This window comes from Marmota flaviventris, chromosome 1 (assembly GCF_047511675.1).
Source record: "Marmota flaviventris isolate mMarFla1 chromosome 1, mMarFla1.hap1, whole genome shotgun sequence".
Taxonomy (NCBI): Eukaryota; Metazoa; Chordata; class Mammalia; order Rodentia; family Sciuridae; genus Marmota; species Marmota flaviventris.
Window position 1 is genome coordinate 208,304,286 of NC_092498.1, and position 27,400 is coordinate 208,331,685.

Sequence of the window (27,400 nt, forward strand, 5' to 3'; positions counted from 1 at the left end):
GTAACAGTATAATTAAAGAATTCCAAAGAAACAACTCTATCATTGTATTTATGCTAACCTGCCTGTGTATCTCCTAACCTCTTTCTTACCCAGTGCTTTGTGATGTTGTGGTGAACAGAGGCATGATGATCCTTGAGACCCTTTAGCTATTTTTTCCTATTGCAAAAGTGATCTATCCCATTGCCTAAAGGCTTAAATAATGTCAGAAGCAAAAATTCATTCAATAACTCATGACCCAGAGATAAACATTTTGCATTTGGAAAAATATGTATCTGCATTTTATTTACAAAATTGGGAGGATGAACATATTTAATGGATTTTATTTAAGGCAAAAATTCTGATTTAAATTATTTTAGGAATGAAAACAAAATTATTACTAATGTAGCACAGAGCATGGGGTTTGGTTCTTTCTCTCTTAAATTTAAAGAAACTACTTCTATGGACACAAGAGTGAGAGCAAAGTAACAGGATTTATCAGACTAATGGAAAGCAGAGCTCCCCAAGAGGGAGGGGTCCCAGAGAGGGACACTGAAGTGTGGCTATTGTCTAGGGGTTTATATAGATCTAGAGGGTTAAGGAAGTCAACCCCCTATCCACTCCTGGGCATGGCACGCAGTGTCCATGCAGCATTCAGTCCGGTCAAAATGTCCATCAGGCATTTTTTCTTCCTTGGAGAGGCAAGGACCAGAATCACATAGGTCCTGACTTAAAAATAACCTTTTTGTAAGTTTCTTAGCAAATATCTGCAGGTGCTGTTTGTACTCACTGCCCAGGAAGTGACCCAGGCCCATCTCCCTGTCAGCTCAGTCTTATCTCCTCCTCCTGATTTCACTAACACATCCGTCATGACATTATCTGGGGATCTATTTTCTTGGCAATTTGGCCATGACTTCACCACTATGAAAGATTTAAGTGGAATACGGCATTCTTGGGAGCCTTCCACTTCCTGAAAAATCCAAATCCCACATAGAGCCTGCCATCTTCCTTGCAGACACCACAATATTTCCATACAAACCTTTTATGTTTTCTTTTCTTCTTTTTTTTGTTAAAAAGTTTAAAGCACATTCAAGTCCTTTTAAATGTTGTGGATGTGAGCATCCTGGGAGGCTGGTTTTCTTGCTTCTAGAATTTTTGCATGGAAGAGGCCTCATAGGAAGGGGGGCAGTAGAAGAACGTTTAACAGAGAAACTGAGGAATTGGGGTGCAGATGGCATCTGGATGTTGAGTTCGGTCAGCACCATGTCAGGCATGGACACATTTCAGGTTCTGCAGGAATTGAATGTCAATCATGTCCTCCAAGAATCCCTTCAGATGGCCATCACCATGGATTTCTTGAAACACACAGCACAGAGCTTTGTCCTATCCTAATGGCTCAAAAGTGACCCAGTGGCAGTTCAGATTATCCATAGGGAAGGAGGCTGTAGCTCAGATGGTCTTTCTAATCAGTCTGGAATGGTAATTATTTAAAAATGACATATAAAATTGTAGAAAAGTAACTTACAAGTTCCATTTAAAAAAGGAAAGAAGAAATTTGTTCTATAAATAGATTTTAGTTGCTTGGTTTAAAAAAAGGATTATGAGATTATGGATAAGTTAAATTGCCTTATTACAGTAACCATTTTATTTTCTGTATGTATCCTATATTCACGTGGCACACCTCAAATATACACAGGGAATTTAAAAATTATATCTGTTAAATCTGTTGTGCCTGGGGGATGACCACTGGCAGATCTTAGCCACCATCCTGCTCCCTAGTTTTTGAAATGTTTAGTCAGCAAATAATAATCATATATGTCTATGGGGTTTAATCTCTCTCTCTCTCTCTCTCTCTCTCTCTCTCTCTCTCTCTCTCACACACACACACACACACACACACACACACTTCAAATGAAGATTTCAATCACAAAATTGTCTTGCCTGATTGATTTCTTAGGGCTTGACCAACAGGCTACATTGGATTTAATTTTGCTGATTTTGGTCTTTCTCAGAAGTCTCATCTTCCTACATCTCCTAACCCTTAAGTTACAGAAGATAAGAGCAGGTAAATGTGCTGCAAAACACACAAAAAATGTATCTTTCAAAAGATGGATCTGAACCAGGTATAGTGGTCCCTGCCTGTAATCCCAGCAGCTTGAGAGGCTGAGGCAGGAGGATCATGAGCTCAAAGCCATTCTCAGCAACAGTGAGGCAGTAAGCAACTCAGTGAGACCCTGTCTCTAAATAAAATACAGTTTAGGGGTGGGATGTGGGTCAGTGGTATAGTGTCCCTGAGTTCAATCCCTGGTACCTCTCTGCCAAAAAAAAAAAAGATGGCTCTGATCTCCCCACTCTAGAGTGTGTGTTGGCTTCTGACCAAGAACACGAAGAAAATTAAGGAAAGGCTGCCATTGTTATCTATTGCCCATCACCTACTATTAAAGGAAGGAGTGTTGAATTCTCTCTTTCCATATCTTCCCCGTCCCCAGGGAGTTTTTTATTCCTGCATCTGTGGAAGCTCAGCACACTTCTACTGATTTAGATGGGCAACCTCACTGGAGCCTTATGAATGCTGTGCTTCAGAAAATTATTCAGAACTGATTACAAGACAAATGTTTTGTTTTTTTAAAATGAGCCAATGAAGGGATTCCAAAATGAGAGGAAGATACTCCAACAACTCAAACCCTGGAGATGCCCAGTTTAAGGAGACACTGGAAGATAAAATGTCATCAGGGAACCAACACAGCGGTCCAGTGCCCAAGATGGTAGAAACACCTGAATTTCCCCATCTGATGGCTTCCTATTTTTTCGACAAAAATTTGACATTTCTTTCCCTCAATGTGTATGTCATTCCTAGGGCTGTGGTGGAGGGAGGGGGTGGTGAATCTATTCAATTATCTACAACATGAAGCAGATTTTGACGAGAAAGCCAACCTACGTAATTGGTGTGATAGACAAAATAATGACCCACTGATGTCCACACCCTAATCCCAAAGCCTGTGAGTGTCACCATGCCTGGAAAAGGAACTTCTCAAGTAGGATATGTTAAAGATTAAAAAATCTAATTTTACATTAAATCTATTTAGATGGCACATATTAATGGTATAATGGGATGTTTTCCTGCCTGTCTACAGTGTGTTTACATCACACTATCTCCTCTAACATGCATTAGTTATTTGTGGTAAAATCTCAAAATCCTTTCTTCTGGCTTTTAAGGAAATGTGGTGCTGGGATGGAGCCCGGGGCCTTGCACTTGCCAGGCAAGGGCCTCCCACTGAGTGGCCCCCAGCCCCTCAGAGCTGTTGGAAAGGCACAGTGCACTTTGTGGTCTAGTGACCTACTGTGCACCACACCACAGAGCTTCTTTCTCCTGACTGTAACTTAGTACCCACTGATCACGCTTTTCCCACCCCCTCCTCCCCAGCCTCTGGGAACCACTGTTCTGCTCTTTGTTTCTATGAGATCAATGTTTGCTTTTCAGCATCAGTGAGATCATGCATGTTAAGCATCTTGAGATGAGAAAATCCTGGATTGTCCAGGTGAGGTTAAGGTCATCACCAGGGTCTTTAGGAGACTCAGATAAGGGTAGAGACACAAAGATAATAAGAGGGAAGGAGGTGGGTGGGAGGGAGGGAGAGAGAATCATGTAAGGTCATCGCACAGGCAGGCATGATGATGGAGTCCATGAGGCAGGGGAAGCATGGTCTGTGGACAGGAGCAGAAAATCCTGCCAATACCAGGGAACGTGTGCTCTGGGAGCAGGGAGTGACCCTACCGTGCTGGGTCTGGAGGTGTCGGACACAGCCTTGCTAGACAGAGTGTAGGACTCAGATTCAGTTGTCCATTTCCTGATCCTCTTGAGCCATGTCCTGTACTGCTCCTGGACCTGCAGAGGCAACCCACGCTTTGGGTCAGCTCACAGAGAGGGGTGCGGGTGGGAGGCATGGGTGGGAGCTGGGCAGGGGTACCTGTTGGCTGAGGAGGCAGTACACCAGGAAGATGAAGACGCCCTGCAGGCTGTTGATGATGGTGAAGAGGTAGGCCATGACGGGGGCCAGGGAGCCCACCTGCAGGACACCCAGACACCAGGTGCAGCCCAAGATGAAGAGATGAGCCATTGCTTTAAATGTCAGCACCCTAGGTTGGGGGAGAATGGAGGCTTATAATGCACCCACAACAAAATCAGGCTATTAACCTCTCCACCCATGGATGCACCTACTATTCCCTGTAAGCGATTTATTTGACTGAACTCTGATGTTTACTCTCAATGATACCCGACAGTAGAAATGTCATTTTGGGTCCAGGATAGCTTTTTGACTTGGACCCAGGAGAGTGATAATTCATAAGCTTACTTCAAAGAGTTTCACGATGTTCCATGAAGATCCCTAATTTCATTAATCCAGCATTACTGAGGATGCCCCGTGCTAGGGCTTGGACATAAAAAATCACAAAGAGAAGCTGGGGGCAGGGGTGCACACCTGTTGCCCCAGCTACTCAGGAGGCTGAGGCAAGAGGATTAGTTGAGCCCAGGAATTGGAGGCCAGCCTGGGAAACGTACTGAGATCGTATCTCAGAAAACAAACACAGGACAAAATTTCTGTTTTCACTAATCGTATGCTCTGTTCAAGTGTCTAATCCATCTAAATGATGATATGCAAAAATTTGAAAGGTTAATCAGAGGAACTCAGAAGAAAGAGCATGGATTTTACACAAGATGCTGAGTGAAGGAACAACCCTGCCCCCTGGAGGATTGAACTGGAGTAAGCAGCAGGGCCCTGAGTCTGAGATGGCAGCCATAGAAGCGCAGCTGCATTTGTTAATTGTGGGCCACTCAGAAGCCCCAGAGGAGAGACATGAGGGGCTGTTCAGGCACATGGCTCTGCTCTTGGGCATCATTGTCATCTACGTCCCCTGGTCCATCTCACCTCGTGTTCTGGAGGGTGGACACATCTCTGTTGATGGAGGACAGCTTGCTCTTCACAATACAGAGGGTCATCAGGAAGAAAACCATATTGACCTTCAAGAAATGAAGAAGCAAAGGAAAGACAGCAGCATGAATCTGACATAATTTTCCTGTGTACATATATGACAATATCACCGTGAATCCCACCATCATGTACATTCATGAGAATGGGCTCCTAGCTAGATAAGGTAAATTCCATGCTTGTGTAATTGTATCAGAATGGATTCTACCTTCTCGTATAACTAAAACAAACCCCCCAAAAGAGACTGCAGGAGGTTTTGTAATATTTTCTTTTCTCTTTTGCAGTTCTGGGGAGGGAACCCAGACCCTAGTGCATGCCAGGCAAGCTCTCTGCCCTTGAGCTACACCCCCATCCCCCATGGCAAAGTTTTACTGAATAAAATTTAAATCTGCTATCTGTGCATTCTAGCCCTTGCAGCATCAATTCTACACCGGAGTGGGTTTTAGTATTTGACAATAGTGTTAGAATTTGTAGATGTAGAAGTCTTGGAAAACCCAATGCAACCCCTAACAATCCAGGAATATTCCTGTTCTGTCACCATCCTTAATATCCTGCACTTCTACTGACCCTCAGATGGACAGGAAGGAACTCTGATGACATTACTCACACAAGAGATGGCACAGACAGGTCCAAGGAAGCCCCACACAAACCCCTGCTCTGGACAGAGCCAGCAGCTGAGCAAGAGAGAGAACAACATCACTTTGCTGTGTTCATGTGGGACTCCACGACCAGAGTCACTCCACACCATGCATAACCAGAAGGACGGGAAGCCAGACTCCCTGTAAGTGTGATATGTCACAGTACACTCTACTGCTTAAGCTCTGAAATACTCAAAAGGCTACTTTGGTTCAAGTGATGGCCGTGGACATGCTCCAGAGGAGAAGGACAAGTGGAGTCCACATTTACCGAGTAGAGGTGCCATACAGGTGAGGTCTGGCTACTGCAGACACAGCCACAATGGCAGCCGGGACTCCGTAGCCCACAGGGAACATGAGCCTCCTCATGAGCCTGTTTCTGCTGGAGGAACTGAGCACAGTCAGGTTCCGTGCGGTGAGGAAGAGGAACAGCCCCTCCAGCAGCATCCAGGTGAAGGAGGCCAGGTAGAGGTAGTGCAGGGCGCCCGCGGTGACTGCGCACAGCACCTGGGGAGAAGAGAGACCCAGGGGCACAATCAGTGTCTGGGTGTGGCCTGGGATGCTGCCTGAGCCCTGTGGTGGGGGATTGTGCTGTGCACCAGGCGCTGCACTGTGGTGCTTAGCCACTGGCTGCATTTGTGCTCCTATAGATCACAGCAGAGCTGGAAAGGGCCTGCTGCCCAGTGACTTCACAGCCTCCCAGGGCTGCCCAGTGGAGTTCCTCATGCAGTAGTGGTGACGTCACAACCTCCCAGGGCTGCCCTAAGTCATTCCTCATGCCTTAATGATGACATGATAATGTCCCAGTCCTGCCCTGGGGAGTTCCTCATGCAGTAGTGGCAATGCTCTTGTGCACAAACCCCCTGCACTACTGGTTACCGAAAAGCAGGGCCACACAATGACAGGCAGGACCTACTACTTACAAATGCCAACCAATGATCATGTGGCGGCTTATGCATTTACTGCACTATGCTTTTCATATTATTTTAGAAGTGACTGTAGTTCATAGGGTTTAGAATCTTCTCTCCAAATGGTGCTGATCCTGGGCACAGCTCAGGGTGCACACTGAATGACAGTATCAGTAGCTGGATATTCACCCATCCCTGGGCTCTTAAGAGACAGAATCTCATTAAGTAATTCCTTGAATCAAAGCAGAAAAGATAATCAACCCAGAAGGTGGGCAGAGGTAGAAGCAGCAGGAAAGAGCAAGGGAGCAAACCACACGGCCCACAGCACTCCAACAACCGACTCTGTAGGTGCGACAGCAGAGGAAATGTTGGAGAAGAATTTAGAAAGCTCCTAGTTACAATGTTGAACGAGCTAAAAGAAGATGTAAAGAATGAATTTGGAGAAGATACAGGAAGTGGAAGATCATTTCAGTAAAGCCAGAATCTAAAAATGAACCAAATAGAAATTCTAAAATCAAATAGAAATTCTGAAAACTCGATAAACCAAATAACCTCCTTTTTCTCCTGGTAAAAAATGTCTGCTGTAAAACGGGGTGCCACGTGACGCCAGCCCAGTCGCCTCCTTCATGTCTCCTGATTGTATCAGGAGCCACGTCCGGTGATTGACGGATGCCATCTAGAGTTTACGTCAGTTACGTCAGTTCTCCCTACCGGGTTCCCTAATGAAGGAACTTCCCCAGGATGCAAGCCTGTTGCTAAGCAACAAGAGATGTAGCTGATGGGGTTTTCCAGAGGATTCGTTTTGTTGTTGAATCCGTCAACGTGAAATGGGCATCGACCTCCTCTGGACTTCCCCGGGGCCCAGGCTGTTTGATTAGGAGCGGGGCAGCCTGGCTCCTGAGTTCAGCACCTCGGGGCGGGCGGGGCGGGGACCCCTGGGTACCTTGGGCTGGGTTCTGTCGATGGCCGTGAGGAACAGCAGGTGGGCCAGCAGGAGGCAGAGCGAGAGCTGCAGGTGCAAGGAGGTGCTGGTGTTCTGGATGGCTCTGCACAGGAGGAAGGTGAGGGCCGCCAGGACCAGGCACAGCAGCGACACGCCCAGCCCCACGCAGGTGATGAGGCTCAGCACAGGGTCGTCGTCCTGGGGCAGAGGGAGGAGCCTTCACAGCCACGTGCCGGGCCGTGGGGTAGGAACCCCTCCGCTATCTGTCATTTGGTCCAGCAGATTCAGGAATGGAGGGACTGGGTCCAGGTGTGAAGCTGATGGGGGAGGGGCTCCAGGTTGAGAAGGTTGGACTGTTAGGTTTTCTGAATGGAGCAGGTAAGCGGCTAGAGGGCCGGGATGTGTGGAGTCCTTACTCAAGGAGGAGACTCGGGATTCCTGACTTTGGGGCACAGTAAGGCGTTGGTTGATATGTGAGTGAGTGTGTGTGAAGCCCATGCTGAGGGTCCCTCTGTCCCTGTCCCACGAGGCCACAGGGCAGAACCTGAACCTCAGTGTCCAGGCATTAACCTCCCAACCCAGACATCACTGGCCTCAGTCCAGCTCTGCCTGTTTCTTACTGGCCACAAGTCCCTGTGAAGTTAGAATTAGATACTTGGTTAAAAAAATAAAATGAATGATAACAGTAGCTTAAAATTCACATTTCCCCCACTTGTTTCTGAAAGTCAACTTAAAGCCATAAAGACATTTAAAAGCCCACCGTCAATTCTATTTCAATGTAATTGAGGGGAAGAGGAGAGAAGAGGAAAGAGGGAGGGGGAAATGTTCAAATGGTAAACAATGAAGGCAAAATTTCAAAGCAGGTGCATCTGGATGAAGTGCACACAGATGTTGTTTGTGTGGATTTTGTTTTTGCAACGTATCTGTAAATTTGAAATGGTTTCCCAAGAAAATGTTTGAAAACAAAGTACAAACCCTGCAGGTGATGTTTCTGCATGCTACATTTGAGACTCTGGTGTAAAGACAAAATTGGGAAATTAGGAGGCAGGACAGAGGAGGAGCAGAGGGAAAGAATGACACCTGATAAATGAAACAGAGGCAAAACTTTCAAAATAGATGCCTCTGAGTAAAGAGTAATGGGTTGGTGGGTTTTTTTTTCATTTCCTCATGGTTTTAAGAGGACTTGGAGAAATAGGTGGGAAAGTGTAAATTTTAAATTACCACCATAATTAACTTTCTTCCTTTAACCAAGTATCGGATCTTTTTTTGTTCTTGAAACGTATCTAAAAAATAGAAATTGTTTCCTAAGAAAGCACTTAAAAATAAACAGTCCTCCAAGTGATATTAACATGTGCTGAATTTTGAGAACTTCTGATGTAAAGACAAAATCTAATTTCCATAATATATAAAAAGCTCTTGGCTGAGATCCTTGTCATGCTCATGGTCACAGGGTGCTCACAGTGAATGCCCATAAGTGGGCTCATTTGAGAGTCTGAACCTGGGGAAGCAGAAGTATCCACTCACCTGGCTAGAGGAGGAGGTAAATAGCCCCTGGTTCAGCTATTCTCCCTGACTCTTCTGACCCCCTGTCACCTCAACTTCACCAGACCTTCTTTTTTTTGTAAATCTGAAATCCTGACTACGGTTGTCTTACAGACCCTGGTGGTAAATAGAATTCTAACTTGGTCTTCATATGTCCACCCCCTGCTGTTACACAAACCTTCTTCTAATTATTCAGTTTTCTGATAATCTAGGTGTTGCTGTAGAGGGATTTTGCAGGTGGAATTTAGGACTCAATCTGTTGACTTTTAGATTAGGGAGTTTATTCTGCTTTGGTGTGATCAGGTGATTGCTTCAAAGATCTGGACTCTTCCTGGGAAAACAGATTCAAAACTTGAGAGGGATTCTATACATTTTCATGCTGGTTTTCAGATAGGAACACTGGTGTTTTGTGAGAAGACCAACCAAGGGTCACAGGAGAGGAAATGTGGGTGGCTCCTAGGAACTGAGTGTGGTCCCCCCTGACAGCTGCTAAGAGAAGGGAATTGAACTCTGCCTGCAACCAGGGAGCTGGAGGAGGGCTGCAAGACCCAGAAGAGACTGCAGACCTGGCTGATGTGATCTTGTCAGTCTTTTAGAACCTGTACAAGGAACTCATCCCCCTGTGCTGGGTTGCTGACCCACAGAAACCACGAGGGAACAAATTTGTTTTACTTCAGCAGCGACATTTGCATAAGTGTGTTTTGCAGCAATTGATGCTGAAGGCAGCCTCTCACCTGCACATGGTAGTGGGCCATGAGGACGGCAAAGCTGCTGAGGTGGGTACAGTGGCAGGTGGTGCAGCCACCTCTGGTGCTCACTGTCCTGCAGCCTGCAGTGGTCCAGTGACTCCCATTCTGGCTGTGGTCCCAGGAGACACAGAGCACCTTGTGCCTTGGTGCAGGTGTCACCAGCTGTAGTAACAGGACAGGGGTGTGAGCTGGTCTTCCTGCGCTCAGAGATGCTGACCCAGGAAGGGTTGGCTTTCCTGTGTGGAGTGCACCTGAACCTCAAGTTTAAGAGGACAACAAGGGTGTGCCTGGGCCTTGGGCTCTTCCCACACCGTGGTTCCCCACCCACCACTCACAGGATGGGAGAAGGTGAAGGTAACTGGCGAGCTGAGGTTCTGGGTGTTGTTGCTGCTCAAAAAGGCTGAGACGACATCTGAGAGCAGGACAGGAGAGACTCTTGGCAGAAAGTCCTTGTGTGTCCCATGGGGAGCCACCTGCTTCTCAGGCTCCAGGACCAGGGGAGCCTCGGCCAGCAGCTTGTCCATCCCTGGGGTGGAGACCAAGCCCACCACAGAAGGGCCTGCAGGACGAGGCCATGGGTGAGTCTCAGGGTCTCCTCCAGGCCTCCTTAGATGGCCTCTCCTCCTTTTGAATTGTTGTATTATAATGATACATAATAGTGGGACTTGCTGCTCCACATTCACACGTGCACACAACAGAATGTGGCCCCATCACCCCCCAGAACCTCCCCTTTGGACGCTCTTCTAGTGACCTCTTCCCACCCACATCACCCTTTAGTCTTTAATTCTGTATTTTTTCACATCCTTGTACATCTTTTCCCACCCTGAGGTCTCTTCCAAACAGGATGGTACTGGTGTAAGGTGGACATTCCACCTTCTCCCCATCTCAGATGTTACCTGTGTAACAAGATTCCTGTGCCAGATTCCAGTTCAGCTGCATCTTTGCCTGATTCAGACTCAAGGTGACATTGCAAACTCCTTGCTTCTGTACCTCTAGGGACAGTTCTGTGAGTCACAGAAAGAAGAAGAGTTATGTTAGGAATATATATATATGTGTGTATATGTGGATATTGTATATGTACAATATATACAATTGTATTATATATATATATATATATATATATATATATATATATATATATATATATATATATATATCTCACATATATCAAGGACCTATGTGTAACTTCCAGTTTACTATAACCACACACATATATATGTGTGTTATATAGACACATATGTGTACACATACATATATGTATATAATCCTTTGTAATTCCAGATTTTATATGTAATGTATGTATGTGTTGTGTATGCATATGTGTGCATACATACATACATGTATATGAAATCTGAAGTTATGAAGAATTGTAACAGTAAGTGCAATTGTGCACCAACATATTAGATAACTGAGATGAAATGGACACATTCTGAGGGTCATAGAAACTACCAAAACTGACTCAAGAAGAAGTGGAAAAATTGAAGATACCAATAATGGGTAAAGAGATTGAATCAATAATGAAAAATCTTCTAAATAAACATGAGAGATCAGATTTTCACCAATTCCATATGGCTGAATTTCACTAATCATATAGGGAAGAATGAACATGAATTCTTTCTAAACTCTGGTTACAAAAGCATTATTCTAGATGAAAGAAGATAGACGGACAGTTCACACTTTGTATGATTGCTTTTTACTAAGTGGTAGAATAGGCAGCTACTTTAAGACCACAAGCAGGTGAGTGGATGCCAAGTTTGGGGGAGGGGAGGAATGAGGGATGAAAGCTGAGGAGGCACTGTGTTTAATTTTGGAGAAAAATGTCTTAGAAATGGAGGTGATGGCTGCATCAGTTTGTGAATGTTCTTGATTCCACTGAAATGTCAAACTGGTGGATTTTATTTATATATTTTATCTTTTGTGAATGATAAGTGGTGAACTTAAATGGTGAATTTTATGTGATGTGAATTTTACCACAATGAAACAAAGCATACTTAAAAATGATTCATTTGTATTCTTCCATATTAGTTTTTTGAATCTGTTTCTATTTTGCTACCTAAATGTGTACTAGTTTTGGTTTTCTGCCTTTTTAACTGTTGATTATTTATGTGAGTCACGCTGAGGTACAGTGTGGCTGCTCAGCTCTAGTGGGATCAGAAGAGGATGAGGCTATGAACAGGGGCTGGTGCAGACCCAGGGACTTACGTGTGCCTGCAGAATAATTGAAGGTTGCTGTCCCCTCAGGCAGACCCCTGCTCAAGTGTGTCAGGGCACTCTCCAGGCCTGTCAGCAGGTGAGTGGCCACGCAGTGCTTCTGTGAGGGTGGCAGGGTCTCCAGGTCCCCAGGGGTCTCCAGCAGCTCATCCACCTCCTGCATTAGCCCCTGGAGGGATGGGGGCACAGAGCAGATGGACTCGGGCCAGAAGCACCACACAAAGAGCTTGACCACTCAGCCCCAGAGAGCAGACCCAGACACTGTCCAGTTGGGGATAGAGAGAGGATGGTTTAGGACTCCCTGGGTGGCCCGTTATCCTAACCGATAAGCCCATGTTCTTGACAGTCAAGGATGACAAAGACCAAGATCAGAGCAAGAGGACAGACAGTGCACGTGGGAGTCCAACAGTGTGTGTGGCTCCCAGTGACCTCTTCCACCTGCCCTGGGAAAGCGGCCAGCTCAGAGCAGGGCCCCACTGTGCTTGGGCCTATTCCCCTCCCCCTAGACCAAAGCTACTCCTCTCCCTCTATGGGAGGTCTCCAACAGCTTCCCCTGGATCCTGCCCTACCTGGATGGTGTCCTTGGCCACAACTGCCTTGAAATCCCTGTGCAGATTGTTGACTTTGTCAAAGAAGTGGGAGAGACTCTGGGGAGGTGAGATGAGGGGTCATGAGTGGATGGGAATCTCAGGGCCAAGGGGTGGATGCTGGGCCATGCCAGGGGTTCCCACCTCCCAGGCCTGGCTGGGGAAACTCACCTTGCTGTTGACTTCAGGGGGCAGAGGACTGGTGAAGAAGGCCTACAAGAGGTCATATGAGAAGAAATGTGGGTGGCTCTTAGGAAGGGAGTGTGGTCTCCTGCTGAAAGCTGCTAAGGGAAGGGAACTGTATTCTGCCTGAAACCATGGAGCTGGGAGGAGGGCCGTGAGTCCCAGGTGAGTCTGCAGCCCTGGCCAATGTGATCATCTCAGCCTTGTAAGACCATGTGCAAAGAACCTATCCCCCCCGCGCTGGGTTGCTGACCCACAGAAATGTGAGGTAACAAATTTGTTTTACTTAAGCAGCAACATTTGCATAAATCTGTTTTGCAGCAGTCAATGATGAAGGCAGCCTCTCACCTGCACGTTGTAGCTGGCCATGAGGATTGCATGACTGCTAAGGCGGGTACAATGGCAGGTGGTGCTGCCATCTCTGGTGCCCAATGTTTTGCAGCCTGCAGTGGCCCAGTGACCACATCCATTCTGGCCATGGTCCCAAAAGACACAGAGCACTTCACGCTTTGGCTCAGAGGTCACCAGCTGTAGGAACAGAACAGAGGTGTGAGCTGGTATTTTAGTGCCTGGAGATACTGACCCCTTATAGCTGGCTTGGTAAGGGCTGAATTTCCTGGATGGGGGGCACCTGTAAGGAGTCCCACTGAACCTCAAGGTTAAGACAGACAACAAAGGTGTGCCTGGGTCTGGGGCTCTTCCCACACCCCCATACTCACATTGTGGGAGAAGGTGAAGGTAACTGGCGAGCTGAGGTTCTGGGTGTCCTTTCTGCTCAAAAAGACTGAGATGACTTCTGAGAGCAGGACAGGTGAGACTGTCAGCAGCGAGTCCTTGTGTGTCCCATGGGGAGCCACCTGCTTCTCAGGCTCCAGGACCAGGGGAGCCTCGGCCAGCAACTTTCCCATCCCTGGGGTGGAGACCAAGCCCACCACAGAAGGGCCTGCAGGACGAGGCCATGGGTGAGTCTTAGGGTCTCCACCAGGGCCTCCTCCTTAGATGGCCTCTCCTCCTTTTGAATTGTTGTATTATAATGATACATAATAGTGGGACTTGCTGCTCCACATTCACACGTGCACACAACAGAATGTGGCCCCATCACTCCCCAGAACCTCCCCTTTGGATGCTCTTCTAATCACCTCTTCCCACCCACATCATCCTTTAAGCTTGAATTCTGTATTTTGGGCATCTTTTTCCAAACAACATGGTACTGTTGTAAGGTGGACATCTCCACATCTCTGATGTTACCTCTGTGAGCAGATTCCTGTGCCAGATTCCAGTTCAGCTGCATCTTTGCCTGATTCAGACTCAAGGTGACATTGCCATCTCGTCGCTTCTGCACCTCTATGGACAGTTCTATGAATTGTGGGAATAAGAAGAGATTTGTTAAGAATATACATGTGTATATGTGAATATTGTATATGTACACGTCACATTATATACATGTATTTGTTTAATTTCCCTTTCTTATAGTCACACATATATTCAAGTGTATATAAAGACACACATATATGTATATAATTGTTTGTAACCCAGATTTCCTATATATGTGTGTGTGTGTATATATATATATATATATATATATATATATATATATATATATATATATATATATTGTGTATACATGAGTGCATACACACATGTATATGAAATCTGAAGTTATGAAGAATTGTAACAGTAGGAGCAATTTTGCACCAACAAATTAGAAAAGTTAGATGAAATTCTTAGGGACATAGAAACTACTAAAACTGACTCAAGAAGAAGTAGAAAATCTTAAGAGACCTATCATGGGTAAAGGGATTGAAGCAAAAATGAAAAACCTCCTAAATGAACATCTGAGATCAGATGGTCTTGATTGTGAAATTCACCAACCATATAGGGAAGAATGAACATGAATTAGTTTTAAACTCTTTCAAATAACAGAAGAGGGACACCACCTGGTAATTCCTGAAGGCCAATATTACTCTGATGCTCAAACCAGATAAAGACATCACAAGAAGAGACTTTATTGCTTATGAACACAGATACAATAATCTGTAACCAAATATTAGGAATCAATTTCACTAAGAAACTCAGGACTTGTACATAGAGAACTATTAAAGATTTTGAAAGGAGACCCTATATGAAGGGAAAGGCACCTCATGTTCATGGATTGGGAAGCATTATATTGGTAAGATGGAGACACTCTCCAAAGAGATCTACAGGGTCAATGTCATCCTATCAATGTCCCAACAGCCTATTAACATTATAATTTGCTTAAATGGAAAACTCACCTTAAAATTAACACAGCATTGCAAGAGATCCAAGTAGTTAAAGCATGGCTGAAAAGAGCAACAAAGGTGGAGGACTTACACTTCCTGATTTCAGAATTCATGGCAAATGAGCAGAGAGCAAAGCAGCATGGTACTGGCATGAAGACAGAGGGAAAGTTGAGCCCAGAAATAAACCTACTGTCAAGTGCCTTTCAACCAGGGACCAAGACTATTCAGTGGGCATAAGAATAGTCTCCAAGGAAAAAGAAGGAAGTGGACCCCAACCTCACACCACACACACAGGTTAACTCAAAATAGAACAAAGGCCTCAATCTAAGAACTGAAGCCCATAAGAGGACCTTGAATTTGGCACTAGATTGTTAGATATGATGCTGAATGTACAGCAATGAAGGAGAAAGTAGATAAAGTAGACGTCCTCAAAATTGAAAACATCTGACATTAAAGTGAAACAATTATCACAGATGTGAAAAGATAATCCATAAGATGGAGAAAGCATTTCCAAGTTGCACATCTCATAATGGTCTCCTGTCAAAATAGATGAAAAGCTCTTACAACTCAACAACCAAAGGACCAACCCAATCACAAATGCACAAAGGATCTGAATAGATATTTCTCCAAAAAGATACACAGATGGCCCAGAGGCACATGAAAAGTTGCCAACCATCACCCATCAACAGGGAGATGCAACTCAAACCGGCAATGAGACATCGCCTCACATACAATAGAAAGGCCTTGATAAAACCAAACATGATGGAAGTAACACTTTTTGTCAAGGCCTTGGAGAGGGGACCCTTGCACCCCTCTGGTGTAATATACAATAGTGCAGCGACTTTGCAAACCATCTGGTGGTTTCCCTCAAAATTGAACACAGAACTACCATGGTACCTAGCAAGTCTACTTCTCAGTAGATACTCCAAGAACTGCAAATAGTTATTCAAACAAACACTTATACATCAATATCATAGCAGCACTATTCACAATAGCCAAATGGTGAAACCAACCCAAATGATCATCAGTGGCTGAGTGAGTCAACTCAACACACATAGGATGGAATAATATTCAGCCACAAAAAGGGATGGAATGATGCTATGCCATGCTCAACAGCATTATTCTAGGTGGAAGAAGCTAGATGGACAGGTCACACTTTGCTTTACACTAAATGATAGAATAGGCAGCTCCATTAAGACAGCAAGCAGGTGAGTGGATGCCAGGGTTGGGTGGTGGGAATGAGGAATGATAGCCGAGTAGGCACTGTGTTTAATTTTGGAGAAAAATGTCTTAGAAATGAAGGTGATGGCTGCATCAGTTTGTGAATGTTCTTGATTCCACTGAAATGTAGAACTGGTGGATTTTATTTACATATTTATTTTTTGGTGAATTTTATGTGATGTGAATTTTACCATAATGAAAAAAAGCATACTTAAAAAAGATTCATTTGTATTCGTCCACATTAGTTTTTTGAATCTGTTTCCATTTTGCTACCTAAATGTGTACTATTTGTGGTTTTCTGCCTTTTGCACTGTTGTGATTATTTATGTGAGTCACGCTGAGGTACAGTGTGGCCACTAGCTCTAGTGGGATCAGAAGAGGATGAGACAAGGAACAGGGGCTGGCACAGACCCAGGGACTTACGTGTGCCTGCAGAATAATTGAAGGTTGCTGTCCCCTCAGGCAGACCCCTGCTCAGGTGTCTCAGGGCACTCTCCAGACCTGTCAGCACGTGAGTGGCCACGCAGTGCTTCTGTGAGGGGGGCAGGGTCTCCAGGTCCCCAGGGGTCTCCAGCAGCTCATCCACCTCCTGCATTATCCCCTGGAGGGATGGGGGCACAGAGCAGGTGGACTTTGGCCAGAAGGACCACACAAAGAACTTGACCACTCAGCCCAAGAGAACAGACCCAGACACTGTCCAGTTGAGGATAGAGAGAGCCTGGTTTGGGACATCCTGGGTGGCCTTTGCTCCTCAGAGGTCAGCTCTGGTTTGTGACAGTCAAGGATGACAAAGACCAGGATGAGAGCAAGAGGACAGACAGTGCACGTGGGCATCCAACAGTGTGTGTGGCTCCCAGTGTCCTCTTCCACCTGCCCTGGGAGAGTGGACAGCTCAGAGCAGGACTCCACTGTGCTTGGGCCTGTCCCCCTTTCCCCAGACCACAGCTGCCCTCCTCCCTCTGTGGGAGGTCTCTATCTACTTCCCCTGGATCCTGCCCTTACCTGGATGGTGTCCTTGGCCATGGCTGACTTTAAATCCCTGTGCAGATTGTTGACTTTGTCAAAGAAGTGGGAGAGACTCTGGGGAGGTGAGATGAGGAATCACAGGTGGGTGGGAAACTCATGGCCAAGGGGTGGACAGGGTGCTGCCCCAGGGATTCCCACCTCCCTGTCCTGGCTGTGGCCCTCACCTGGCTGTGGACTCCAGGGGGCAGAGGCCAGGTGAAGAAGGGCATGACTGCGGGGACAGGACAGTGGTTCATTAGGAGGAGTGCAGATGTGCGTGTGTGGGTATGTATGAGCATGTGCATGTGGGTGTGCACATGTGTGAGGTTGGGGAGGTTCTGGGGTCAGGGTGGGCCGGGTACCTTTGCAGAACTTGTTGTAGAAGCCATTGACACTCCCAGGAATTGGCTCCCAGCCTGGGCGGCATTGGCACAAGTAACTCCCCCAGGTGTTGGTGCAGGTGGTGGAGCGGTGGCACTTATGCTGCCCGGAGCTGCACTCGTCCATATCTGGGGACATAGAGAAAGGGGTTGGTTCCCACTGAAGCCAGGACCAGTGTTCTCCACCATCTGATCTCCACCCCCTTTTCCCCCATTAGTGCCCTGCCTGGGCTGTGGTGCTGCCACCCAGCGACCCACACCCTTGTGTGTTTCGAGGAGTGAGCAAGTCCTGGTGTGCCCCAGGCTTGCCCTGTACTGATGCAGGTTGTGAGGCTGCAGAAATATGTCCTCCCAGGAAGTTTTTTGTTGCTGCTCAGGTCCCCCGGGAGTCTCCTGTCAGAACCTCTGTTCCTTTCCCAGGACCCTGGTCTTTCCATACAGCCCTCTGGATCCTCCGGCCAAAGCATGTTTTACACATGGCACAATGTACACCCATAGGGACCTTGTGTCCTCAGAGTCCCCTTGATCCCCAGTTTAGCCCTGTGTACCTCCTACATTCATTCACCTTCCCTTTTCCCTCTGTGTACTTGACACTACCATCTTCTCCATGGGTGGGTCCTGGCTCCTGCCCACCCACTGCTGGACTCCACCTGGCCCCATGGATGCTGGAAGCAGATTTCTTTGCCTAACCACCTTGCCCTGGAAGGAGGCAAATCCTGCTCATGCGTGGAAGTTACTCCTCCTGGGAATCATGGTGTCAGGCCAGACCATGGCAAGGACCAGAGCAAGTTGTGTGGAACTAGCTTTCTTCTGAGTGGCAGGGACATGGCCCCCAGGAAGACCCAAACCCTCTGGGCAACTTCTTCAATGGGTGCAGATGTGCTCATCTTTTAAACACATAAGAAGAGTCCAGCACCCACCATGTTCCAGGTTCTCTTACAGGCACTTGTAATTTTCATAATCCTCCTGGCAGACACAGGAGGTAGGCACTGTTATGATCACCTTCATGATACAGATGGGTAGACCAAGTTCAAAGAGAGGTAGTGATTTGACTAATAACATGCAGCTAACAGGTGCAACAGACAGGTTTTAGACCCAGGAAGCCAGTTGCAGAGATGCCCCTGACGTTCATGCTACCCTGCTTCTGTGCTGGGTGACAGGTACATGCACACCTGTCTGCCTCAGACCAGGGCACCACTCCTGTAACCAGGGTTCTGCCATCTAGATGTCACAGGAAAGGGTCTGGCAACCTCAACCCTGATGATGGGGAGGTGGGGGAAGGGCCTACCTTGCAGCTGTTCTCCTCTCATTAATAAAGGATTCTTGGCTCCAGAAATGAGCACACAGCCTGGGCTGCGTGTGCAGCAATTGTGCCCTCCATGACCTGGCCGTCTGCAGATTTTCCACAGGGCACTCTCATGGCCCTAATTTGGTGATGTATGCAACATGATAGGTCACAGGCTCACCTCCCAAAGTTGTGCGTTCTCTCAGGGAAGAGACCCAGGTGCTCAACCTGACCCTGCTGTGAGATGTGGACAGACCTAAGGCCCCAGGTGGACCTCCTGAGGCCGGGCTGCTCTGGAAGTCCCAGGACCACTCTGCTCTCTGGAGCAGTGCCCAAGGACATGTGGGTTCAGATTCTGTGTTATGGTGGGGCCTGGCAAGGGATCTACATCTCCTCTCCATCCTGGAGTGGCAGAGGGAGGCCCAGCCATTCCCTGGACCCTCCCCTCTGGGAATCTTTGCACCACTGGGGTCCTACAGGTAGTCTACGCTCAGGGAGAAGGTGGCAGTGAAGGCTACCCTTGATGCCTAAGCAGTGGGGGTGGGAGATCATGGCCAAGGGCTTCCCAGTGTCACACTCAAATTAACACCTGAGGATAAAGCCAGGTGCTCAGAAACAGAGCAAAGCTGGGCACATCTCATGACTTGACTTCCGAATCTACTAGGAAGCTGTAGTGACAACACAGTGTGGGGACACACACAGCCACGGAACAGGGAATAAGAACACCCACCCACAGAGGAGTGCTATTCAGCCTTAAAAAGGAGGAAAACTCTGTCAATCACAACAACAGAGGTGAACATGGAGGACATATGTTAAGTGAAATAAGCCAGACAAAGAAGGACAAATACCACATGGTGTCACCTCCACGTGGGACCTGAACAGTCAAACTCCTGGAAGGGGAGGGTAGCATGGTGTTTCCCAGGGGTCGGGGCAACAGGAGGGGTGTTGGAGAGTTGTGCATCCAAAGCCCAAAACTTCAGGTAGGAGGAGCTAAGTTCAAGAGATCTATTGTTCATTTTATTTACTTTTGATACCAGGGATTGAACCCAGTGTACTCTAATACTGAGCTGCATTCCCAGCCCTTTTTATTTTTTATTTTGAGGCAGGATCTCACTAAATTGCATAGGGCCTTGCTAAGTTGCTGAAGCTGGCTTTCAACTTAAGATCCTCCTGCCTCAGCCTTGTGAGCTTCTGGATCCCAGGTGTGCACCACTGGGTCTGGCCAATGGTCTGTATTCTTGAAAATCACTAAGGGATTAGATTTGAAGTGTTCTTATCACAAAAACTAGCACCTGAGGCATTGCATATGCTAATCAGCTCCATTTAGCCATCCCAGTGTGCATGCATGTTTCAAAACATCATTCTGTACCTGATCAATATGTACAACATTTTTATTTGTCAATTAAATAATACAGAAAGGAAACAGGAATATATTCCTGGAGAGGGATGACTGAGATGCCTGTGTAACAGGAATGTCCTCAGGGCCACAGATCTTGTATACTGGAACGTGGTTAAAATGATAAGTTTTATGGATGCAGATTTCATCACAATTTAAAAACCCTGCCACTGAGCAGCAGCAAGAAGAACTAAATCTAGGTGCTCAAGCAGGTGAGGTGGCACAGGCTGTAATCCCAGTGACTCAGGAGGCCAGGGATGTGGTTAGTCGTAAGGCCCCAGGGTTAGGTCCCCAGGACCAAAACAAACAAACAACTAGAAAACCAAAAGCCCCAGGTGCCCAGGCCCCAGCAGGTTCCACCTGCCTTTCCTCACAGTGACACAAATGCACCCTTGATCGTCCCCAGGAATCCCCCAGCTCCTAGTGTGGCACTCAGAACTGTGGGTGGACACTGACAGGCCTTTCCAAGGTGCCCAGCTTGTCTCCGGGGAGCCTTGCTGTCACCACCCCTGGAGGAAGTTCCCCCTTATCAGAGATGGCCACAGACAGGAAATGAGGAAGCTTCTGGAAGCAGCTCCCAGCTGAGGCCCGGGGGTGTTTCCTGGCTTCTTATCTCTCCTGGTCTCTAAATGTGAGGGGAACATGCTCAGGAAGCAGGTCCCCTTTGAGTGCCACAGGGACCCACAGGACAGAGGCCTGAGGTGAATGGCCAACACAGCAGCCTCAGAGAACCCAAGACAGGAGTGAGTGACAGCTCATGGCAGACGGCCCTGGGTGTCCCAGAAAGGGGCCAAAGATTCCCGGAGCCCAGAGGATTCCTGGGGTCAGGATGAGGCAGGGAGGGCTTCTGGTCTCCTGGACCCATTTTTGCACCTGAGGAGGCCCTGCTGGGACCCCTCATCTGGGCTGTGTGGATCAACAGCAGGACGGGCCAGGACAGGGGCTGATGCTCCCTAAGGGCCCCTGTCCAGCCCCCATGGGGCAATCCTCCCCTTTTCCCAGCTGGTAGCAATGGCTGCAGAGGTGTGCCGTAGGTGGAGGGGACGAGGTGGGGTGTGGTCTTGTGGGGACAGCTGGGAATGAGGTGCAGCAGCACCCCCAGCGGACCTTCCACCAACTCCCACATTTCCCCACATCCTGGGCTCAGCCTCCCCATCCCCAGCTCCCTGGGTTCCCCAGTAATGAGCCACTGAGAGCCACCACCTCATGGGATCTCTGGGGCTCCAGGCTCCTGGTGGCAGATACAAGGAGGGCTCCAAGAGAGGAAGTGGTTTTGCTGATCCCATGCTGCTCACGGGTGGCCAGTCCAGGCTTCAGACCCAGGGAGCTGATCCCTGCCTCTGACCTTGGCCTTCACACCACCCTCCCTCTCTGTGCTGGTGGGACAGTGGCCTGGAGTGGGCACCACCTGTGTCAGCCAGGGCCTTGGCCCCTGGGTGCCACAGGATACCTCTGTCCCAGTCCTCTGGCTGACACCCCTGGATCCAGATCCAGGGGACAATGCTGAGGTGGGCGTGGGCTGGAAGCTCCTCTCCCCCCCAGTCCTAAGGGCAGGTGAGCACAACTCCTGGCCCAGGCCCTGTTTAGCTCAGAAGCCATTGCTAACAGCACTTTCTGGGAGCCAGGACCTGCTCAGTGCCTTTGGATCTCATTTCCCTCCTGATGACTCCCCCCTCCCCTACTTTGTTCCCCTGGTGCTGGGGACTGACCCAGGGACTCACACCTGCTAGACAAGTGCTCTACCACTGAGCTATGCCCCAGTCCAGGACTCCCCTTCTGCAGATGGACACACTGCAGCACAGAGAGGTGAGGTGACTTGTCTGAAGTCCCACAGTGAACCAAGAGCCAAGATACCACTGGTTTTGTTTTTGATTTTCCTGCTCATGCCAGGCAAGGGCTATGCCCCAGAGCCACACCCCAGCCTCTCCCTTCCCTTTGTTTGTAGCTTTAGAATATATGGGCTCCTTCCTGTGGTTTTCTTTTTCTTTTCTCTCTCTCCCCCACTTCCCCCCCCCAGGGATGGGGTCTCTCTATTTCCCAGGATGGGTTGTACTCCTGGGCTCTAGTGATCCTCCTGCCCCAGCCTCCCAACTAACTGAGACCACAGGCACAGGCCACTGGAGCCTGTTTTTTTTAAAACAGAAAACAACAATGATGTTGTCACATCTCACATGTCCACAGGGTTACCTGATAAGCACCTTGGCCATTGTCAGAAGCAGAGCTGTCTGGATGGGGCCAAGCAGCTGGTCCCAGAGTGCCCTGACCCTCCCCTGCCTCTCATGCTGGTGATGGGTGCATGCACAGCTGCCCCATCTCACAGTCCAGGTGCTGAGGCTATAACTGGGCATTGTCCCCAGATCAGCTCTGGTGCCCTGAACTGCATGTGCGGGGGGAGGTGAGGGGTGGGCCTTACCTTGACATGTGTTCTCACTCGCATTAGTGAAATTTTTTGCCCCAGAAAGGAGCTCAAATCCTGGGAAGCACGTGCAGTAGTAGCTCCCCTGCACATTGTGGCAGTCAGCAAAATATCCACAGGACTCTTTCCGGGGCAACAAACATTCGTTGATGTCTGCAACATAATAGGACCAAGGGTCACCTCCCAAACATGTGTGGTCTCTTAGGGAAGAGACTCCTGTCCCCTACCTGACCCCCAGCTTGGGGTCTGATGTTGAGTTACTATCTTTTGCACAGAATCCTGGGATGCACTGCTGAGGCTATGCTGGGGCAAGCCAATCCTGAATTCCACATAGTCTGATCTGCTCAACACAGTCCTCTGACTAACACTCCCAGGGGACAATTGGACAACTGGACATTGTCTCTAGAGGACAATGCCAAGGTAGTGTGTGGGCTACAAGCTCAGTGTCACCCTCCCAGACCTAAGGGCAGGCTGAGACCAACTCCTGGGGCCCAGGTCCTCTCTGTGCAATTCCCTGGTGTCTCTGCCATCTTACTATTTCCTTTCTCTTTTCTGTCTTTAATGATGGCCTTGAGGTCAAAGGCTCAGCCCTTGACCCTTACCCATGACCCCCACTGACACTGGGAAATGACACTTTGGATCTCATTTCCCTCCTTATGACTCCCCCCCCTCTCCCCCTTTCTTCCCCTGGAGCTGAGGACTGACCCAGGGACTCGCACCTGCTAGACAAATGCTTTACCACTGAGCTATGGTCCAGACCCAGGACTTCTCTTCTGCAGATGGACACACTGCAGCACAGAGAGGTGAGGTGACTTGTCTGAAGTCACACAGTGAACCAAGAGCAAAGCTACCTCTGGTTTTGGATTTGATTTTCTGCAGTGCTGTGGAGGGAGCCTAGGGCCCTGCTCATCCCAGGCAAGGGCTGTTACATGGAGTCACACCCCAGCCTCTACCTTTGTTTGTAGCTTTAGGAGATAGGAGTTCCTTCCTGTGTTTTTCTTTTTCTTTTCTCTCTCTCCCCCAATTTCCCCCCTAGGGATGGGGTCTCTCTATTTCCCAGGATGGGTTGGACTCCTGGTTCTAGTGATCCTCCTGCCTCAGCCTCCCAACTAACTGAGACCACAGGCACAGGCCACTGGAGCCTGGCATTTTTTTAAAACAGAAAACAACAATGATGTTGTCACATCTCACATGTCCACAGGGTTTCCTGATAAGCACCCTGGCCATCGTCAGAAGCAGAGCTGTCTGGATGGGGCCAAGCAGCTGCTCCCAGAGTGCCCTGACCCTTCCTCACCTCTCATGCCGGTGATGGGTGCATGCACAGCTGCCCCATCTCACAGTCCAGGTGCTGAGGCTATAACTGGGTGCTGTCCCCAGATCATCTCTGGTGCCCTGAACTGCATGTGTGGGGGGAGGTGAGGGGTGGGCCTTACCTTGACATGTGTTCTCACTCGCATTAGTGAATTTTTTTGCCCCAGAACGGAGCTCAAATCCTGGGGAGCACGTGCAGTAGTAGCTCCCCTGCACATTGTGGCAGTCAGCAAAATATCCACAGGACACTTTCCGGGGCAACAAACATTCGTTGATGTCTGCAACATAATAGGACCAAGGGTCACCTCCCAAACGTGTGTGGTCTCTTAGGGAACAGACTCCTGTCCCCTACCTGACCCCCCAGCTTGGGGTCTGATGTTGAGTTAGTATCTTTTGCACAGAATCCTGGGAAGCCCTGCTGAAGCTATGCTGAGCCAAGCCATTCCTGAAGTCCACACAGTCTGATCTGCTCAACACAGTCCTCTGACTAACACTCCCAGGGGACAATTGGACAATTGGACATTGTCTCTAGAGGACAATGCCAAGGTAGTGTGTGGGCTACAAGCTCAGTGTCACCCTCCCAGACCTAAGGGCAGGCTGAGACCAACTCCTGGGGCCCAGGTCTTCTCTGTGACAGAAGCCATGTGATTCCCTGGTTTCTCTGCCATCTTACTCTTTCCTGTCTCTTTTCTGTCTTTGATGATGGCCTTGAGGTCAAAGGCTCAGCCCTTGACCTCTACCCATGACCCCCAATGACACTGGGAAATGACACTTTGGATCTCATTTCCCTCCTTATGACTCTCCTCTCCCCTACTTTGTTCCCCTGAAGCTGGAGACTAACCCAGATACTCACACCTGCTAGACAGTCTCTGATGTGCCTCTGCCCCTCCCGCAAGCCTCTTTACCATGACAGGTGACCACGTGGTTGGTGAAGACCTCTACAGATGAAGAGGCAAACCCCGGCTTGCAGCGACAGGCAGTGGCGTTGACACATTCTGAGTTAGGAGGGCACCAAGGGGCACAGGCTGTGGGGGCACAGGCTGGTCAGAGGCTGGAAGGGGGCAATGTGGTTCCCAGAGGAGGTCCCAGGAGGTGGGGAGATACCCTGAGCCTTCCTGCTCAGGCCTCTCCCCCCTGGGCTGCGGGTGCAGGGTCTTATGACTCTCCCCTCCCCTATTTTGTTCCCCTGGAGCTGGAGACTAGCCCAGGGACTCACACCTGCTAGACAATCTCTGATGTGCCTCTGTCCCTCCCCCAAGCCTCTTTACCATGACAGGTGTCCAGGACGTTGGTGAAGACCTCTACAGACGAAGAGGCAAACCCCGGCTTGCAGCGACAGGCAGTGGCGTTGACACATTCCGAGTTAGGAGGGCACCAAGGGGCACAGGCTGTGGGGCACAGACTGGTCAGAGTCTGGGAGGGGGCAATGTGGTCCCCAGAGGAGGTCCCAGGAGGTGGGGAGTTGCCCTGAGCCTCCCTGCCCAGGCCTCTCCTCCCTACGCTGCGGGTGCAGGGCCCCTCCCAGGCTCTGGATGTGGACAGGCTGCTCCCCACACACTCACGCTGAAAGTCCCAGGCTCCAGCTCTGGAGAGACTCAGCAGGACACACAGCAGCCCTGTGACACAGAGAGGGTGGGTCAGCAGGCCCAGCAGAAAGAGGAGGCTGGAGGTGATGCACTGGAGGGCAGGGGCTGTGGACACTCCTGGGCTTGGACCTGGTCCACTCCTCAGAGGGAGCCCAGGTGGCACCTCCCAGAGGGTTTGGGGGATGGAAAGGGGGCTGAGCCTGGCAAGCTCTGGGCTCCAGCCGTGGCTCTCCTGGCCTGTGGGTGGGGGACTGGAGCCTGGTGGCCCTGGTTTAGACCCTGGAGCACAGGCAGGATGCCTCACTGCCCTGCCTCAGTTTCCCTTTCTGTGGAGTGGGTACAAGATAACACCCACGTCCTAGGGTCATGTGGGAACAAACCCCAGTGTGTCAGGGTGTTTACCACCATCGCTGACCTTTAGTTAGGAAGGGAGGGTCAGGGCCAGCTGTTCTCTCAGGTCCCCTGCCTGGTCTCTCAGGTTCTCTCCCCCTGTCCCCTTCCTTAGGGACACACACCACACTAGCCACCTGGCCTGCAGCTGTGGCTGGAGCACCTGAGAGCCACACCTGCCACCACCACAGTCAGCCCCATGGCCTGTCCTGGGACCCGTGGTGCCCTATTACCCCCCCAACAGGAAGGTGCTGTGGGTAGGTGCTGGGCTCAGGCTGGGGGCCTCCTCCTGCTGTTCCTGCCTCTCAGCAGCTGCCCCCTCCTGGGGCACATCCTGGGGACCCTTCTCAATCAATGGGGCCTTAGGTATATGAGCGTCTTGCTGTTCAACAGAGGCAGGCGAGGAGTCAAGGAGAGTCTGGTTCTCAATCCCTAAAATAAAGTCTAGGGGTATTGGTGGTTCCTTCTTGGTCAGTTTATCTAATGCGCTGCCTGGACAGCTGGTCAGGCTCTAAACATTGCCATGAGGCCTTCATCAGAGGAGACCCCATTGAATGTGAAGACTGCAAGGAAAGCAAATCCCCTCTCCTGTGTGGGCTCATCTAACCCATGGAGGCCCTAAGAGACCAAGACTGGCCCCCTAAGGAGGACGGATTTCTGGCCCAGACTGCTTCTGGACCTGAGATGGAACATCAGCTCCTCCCTGGTCTCCATCCTGCCACCTCCTCCCTGGTCTCCATCCTGCCACCTCCTCCCTGGTCTCCATCCTGCCACCTCTTCCCTGGTCTCCATCCTGCCACCTCTTTTCTGGGTCTCCATCATTCGACCCCTTTTCTTGTTCTCCATTTTGCCAACTCTTCCTAGTCTGGATTCTGTACCTCTTTCCTAGTCTCCATTCCTCGACCTCTTCCCTGGTCTCCTCCTGCCACATACCCAGTATAGTCTGGACTTCTCATCCTGTACAATTGCATGAGCATATCCTTAAAATAATCATCCTTCCCTCTTTCTGTATAGTGCCCTATTGGTCTTATTTATCTGGAGAACCCTGCTGCACATGGGGAATATAATGACAAATCCCTGCTAAGTCCCAAAGTTTTCACTAAGAGTAACTTTCTAGGAATAAATTTCTCCTTTGAGAACTTAATTTTTTTTTTTTAAAAAGAGCTGATATCCTTTACAGGGACAGTGACAAAACCAGTCAAAAATGAAACAAAGGACTTGCTGGTGGCTCCTAGCTCCCTTTCTTGCCTGTCACATGTCATGATTCCACTTACCATGGACCAGTCTTAGACATCTGCTCCTCATGGTGCCGAGATTGGCCAGCCTAGTGATGGAGGACTTTAGGTTCTGGCTGGAGTTAAGAATGCTTCCAGTTTAAATATGACTCGTGACGAAGTTGACCACAGTGAGGAAATCACAGTCTGGATGCT

At 48.8% G+C, this 27,400-nt stretch overlaps 2 protein-coding genes across 2 annotated transcripts; both read right to left on the minus strand.

Moving 5' to 3' along the window:
* Window positions 1-1,401: 1,401 nt before the first annotated feature.
* Window positions 1,402-26,171, minus strand: LOC114090184 (adhesion G protein-coupled receptor E2-like). The gene is made up of 18 exons (XM_071617992.1): window positions 26,147-26,171; window positions 25,557-25,610; window positions 25,263-25,382; window positions 24,117-24,272; window positions 17,569-17,715; window positions 17,392-17,438; window positions 17,204-17,281; window positions 16,625-16,802; window positions 13,968-14,075; window positions 13,427-13,662; window positions 13,068-13,232; window positions 7,448-7,645; window positions 5,868-6,103; window positions 5,569-5,635; window positions 4,902-4,993; window positions 3,945-4,113; window positions 3,752-3,862; window positions 1,402-1,447 (listed from the first exon to the last, which is right to left on the minus strand). The coding sequence occupies exons 1-18, from the start codon at window positions 26,169-26,171 to the stop codon at window positions 1,439-1,441; spliced, it is 2,196 nt and encodes a 731-aa protein (XP_071474093.1). The 3' UTR covers window positions 1,402-1,438.
* LOC139702860 (adhesion G protein-coupled receptor E2-like) lies at window positions 8,928-12,915 on the minus strand. The gene is made up of 8 exons (XM_071605317.1): window positions 12,904-12,915; window positions 12,708-12,749; window positions 12,519-12,596; window positions 11,941-12,118; window positions 10,635-10,742; window positions 10,074-10,297; window positions 9,724-9,900; window positions 8,928-8,945 (listed from the first exon to the last, which is right to left on the minus strand). Exons 1-8 carry the CDS (start codon window positions 12,913-12,915, stop codon window positions 8,928-8,930), a joined length of 837 nt encoding a protein of 278 aa, XP_071461418.1.
* Window positions 26,172-27,400: the final 1,229 nt, after the last annotated feature.

What these genes read in the sequence shown, in the direction of transcription:
- LOC139702860 (XM_071605317.1), bottom strand. An exon ending in ACAGGAATCTTGTTACACAG is followed by an intron (nt 10,298 to 10,634) that starts GTAACATCTGAG and finishes CTCGTCCTGCAG; the next exon opens with GCCCTTCTGTGGTGGGCTTG. An exon ending in CCTTCACCTTCTCCCATCCT is followed by an intron (nt 9,901 to 10,073) that starts GTGAGTGGTGGG and finishes CTGTTACTACAG; the next exon opens with CTGGTGACACCTGCACCAAG.
- LOC114090184 (XM_071617992.1), bottom strand. Translation starts at nt 26,171, where the DNA reads ATGGGGCTGACTGTGGTGGTGGCAG. An exon ending in CAATTATTCTGCAGGCACAC is followed by an intron (nt 14,076 to 16,624) that starts GTAAGTCCCTGG and finishes CACAATTCATAG; the next exon opens with AACTGTCCATAGAGGTGCAG. An exon ending in TCGACAGAACCCAGCCCAAG is followed by an intron (nt 6,104 to 7,447) that starts GTACCCAGGGGT and finishes TCTTCTCCCCAG; the next exon opens with GTGCTGTGCGCAGTCACCGC.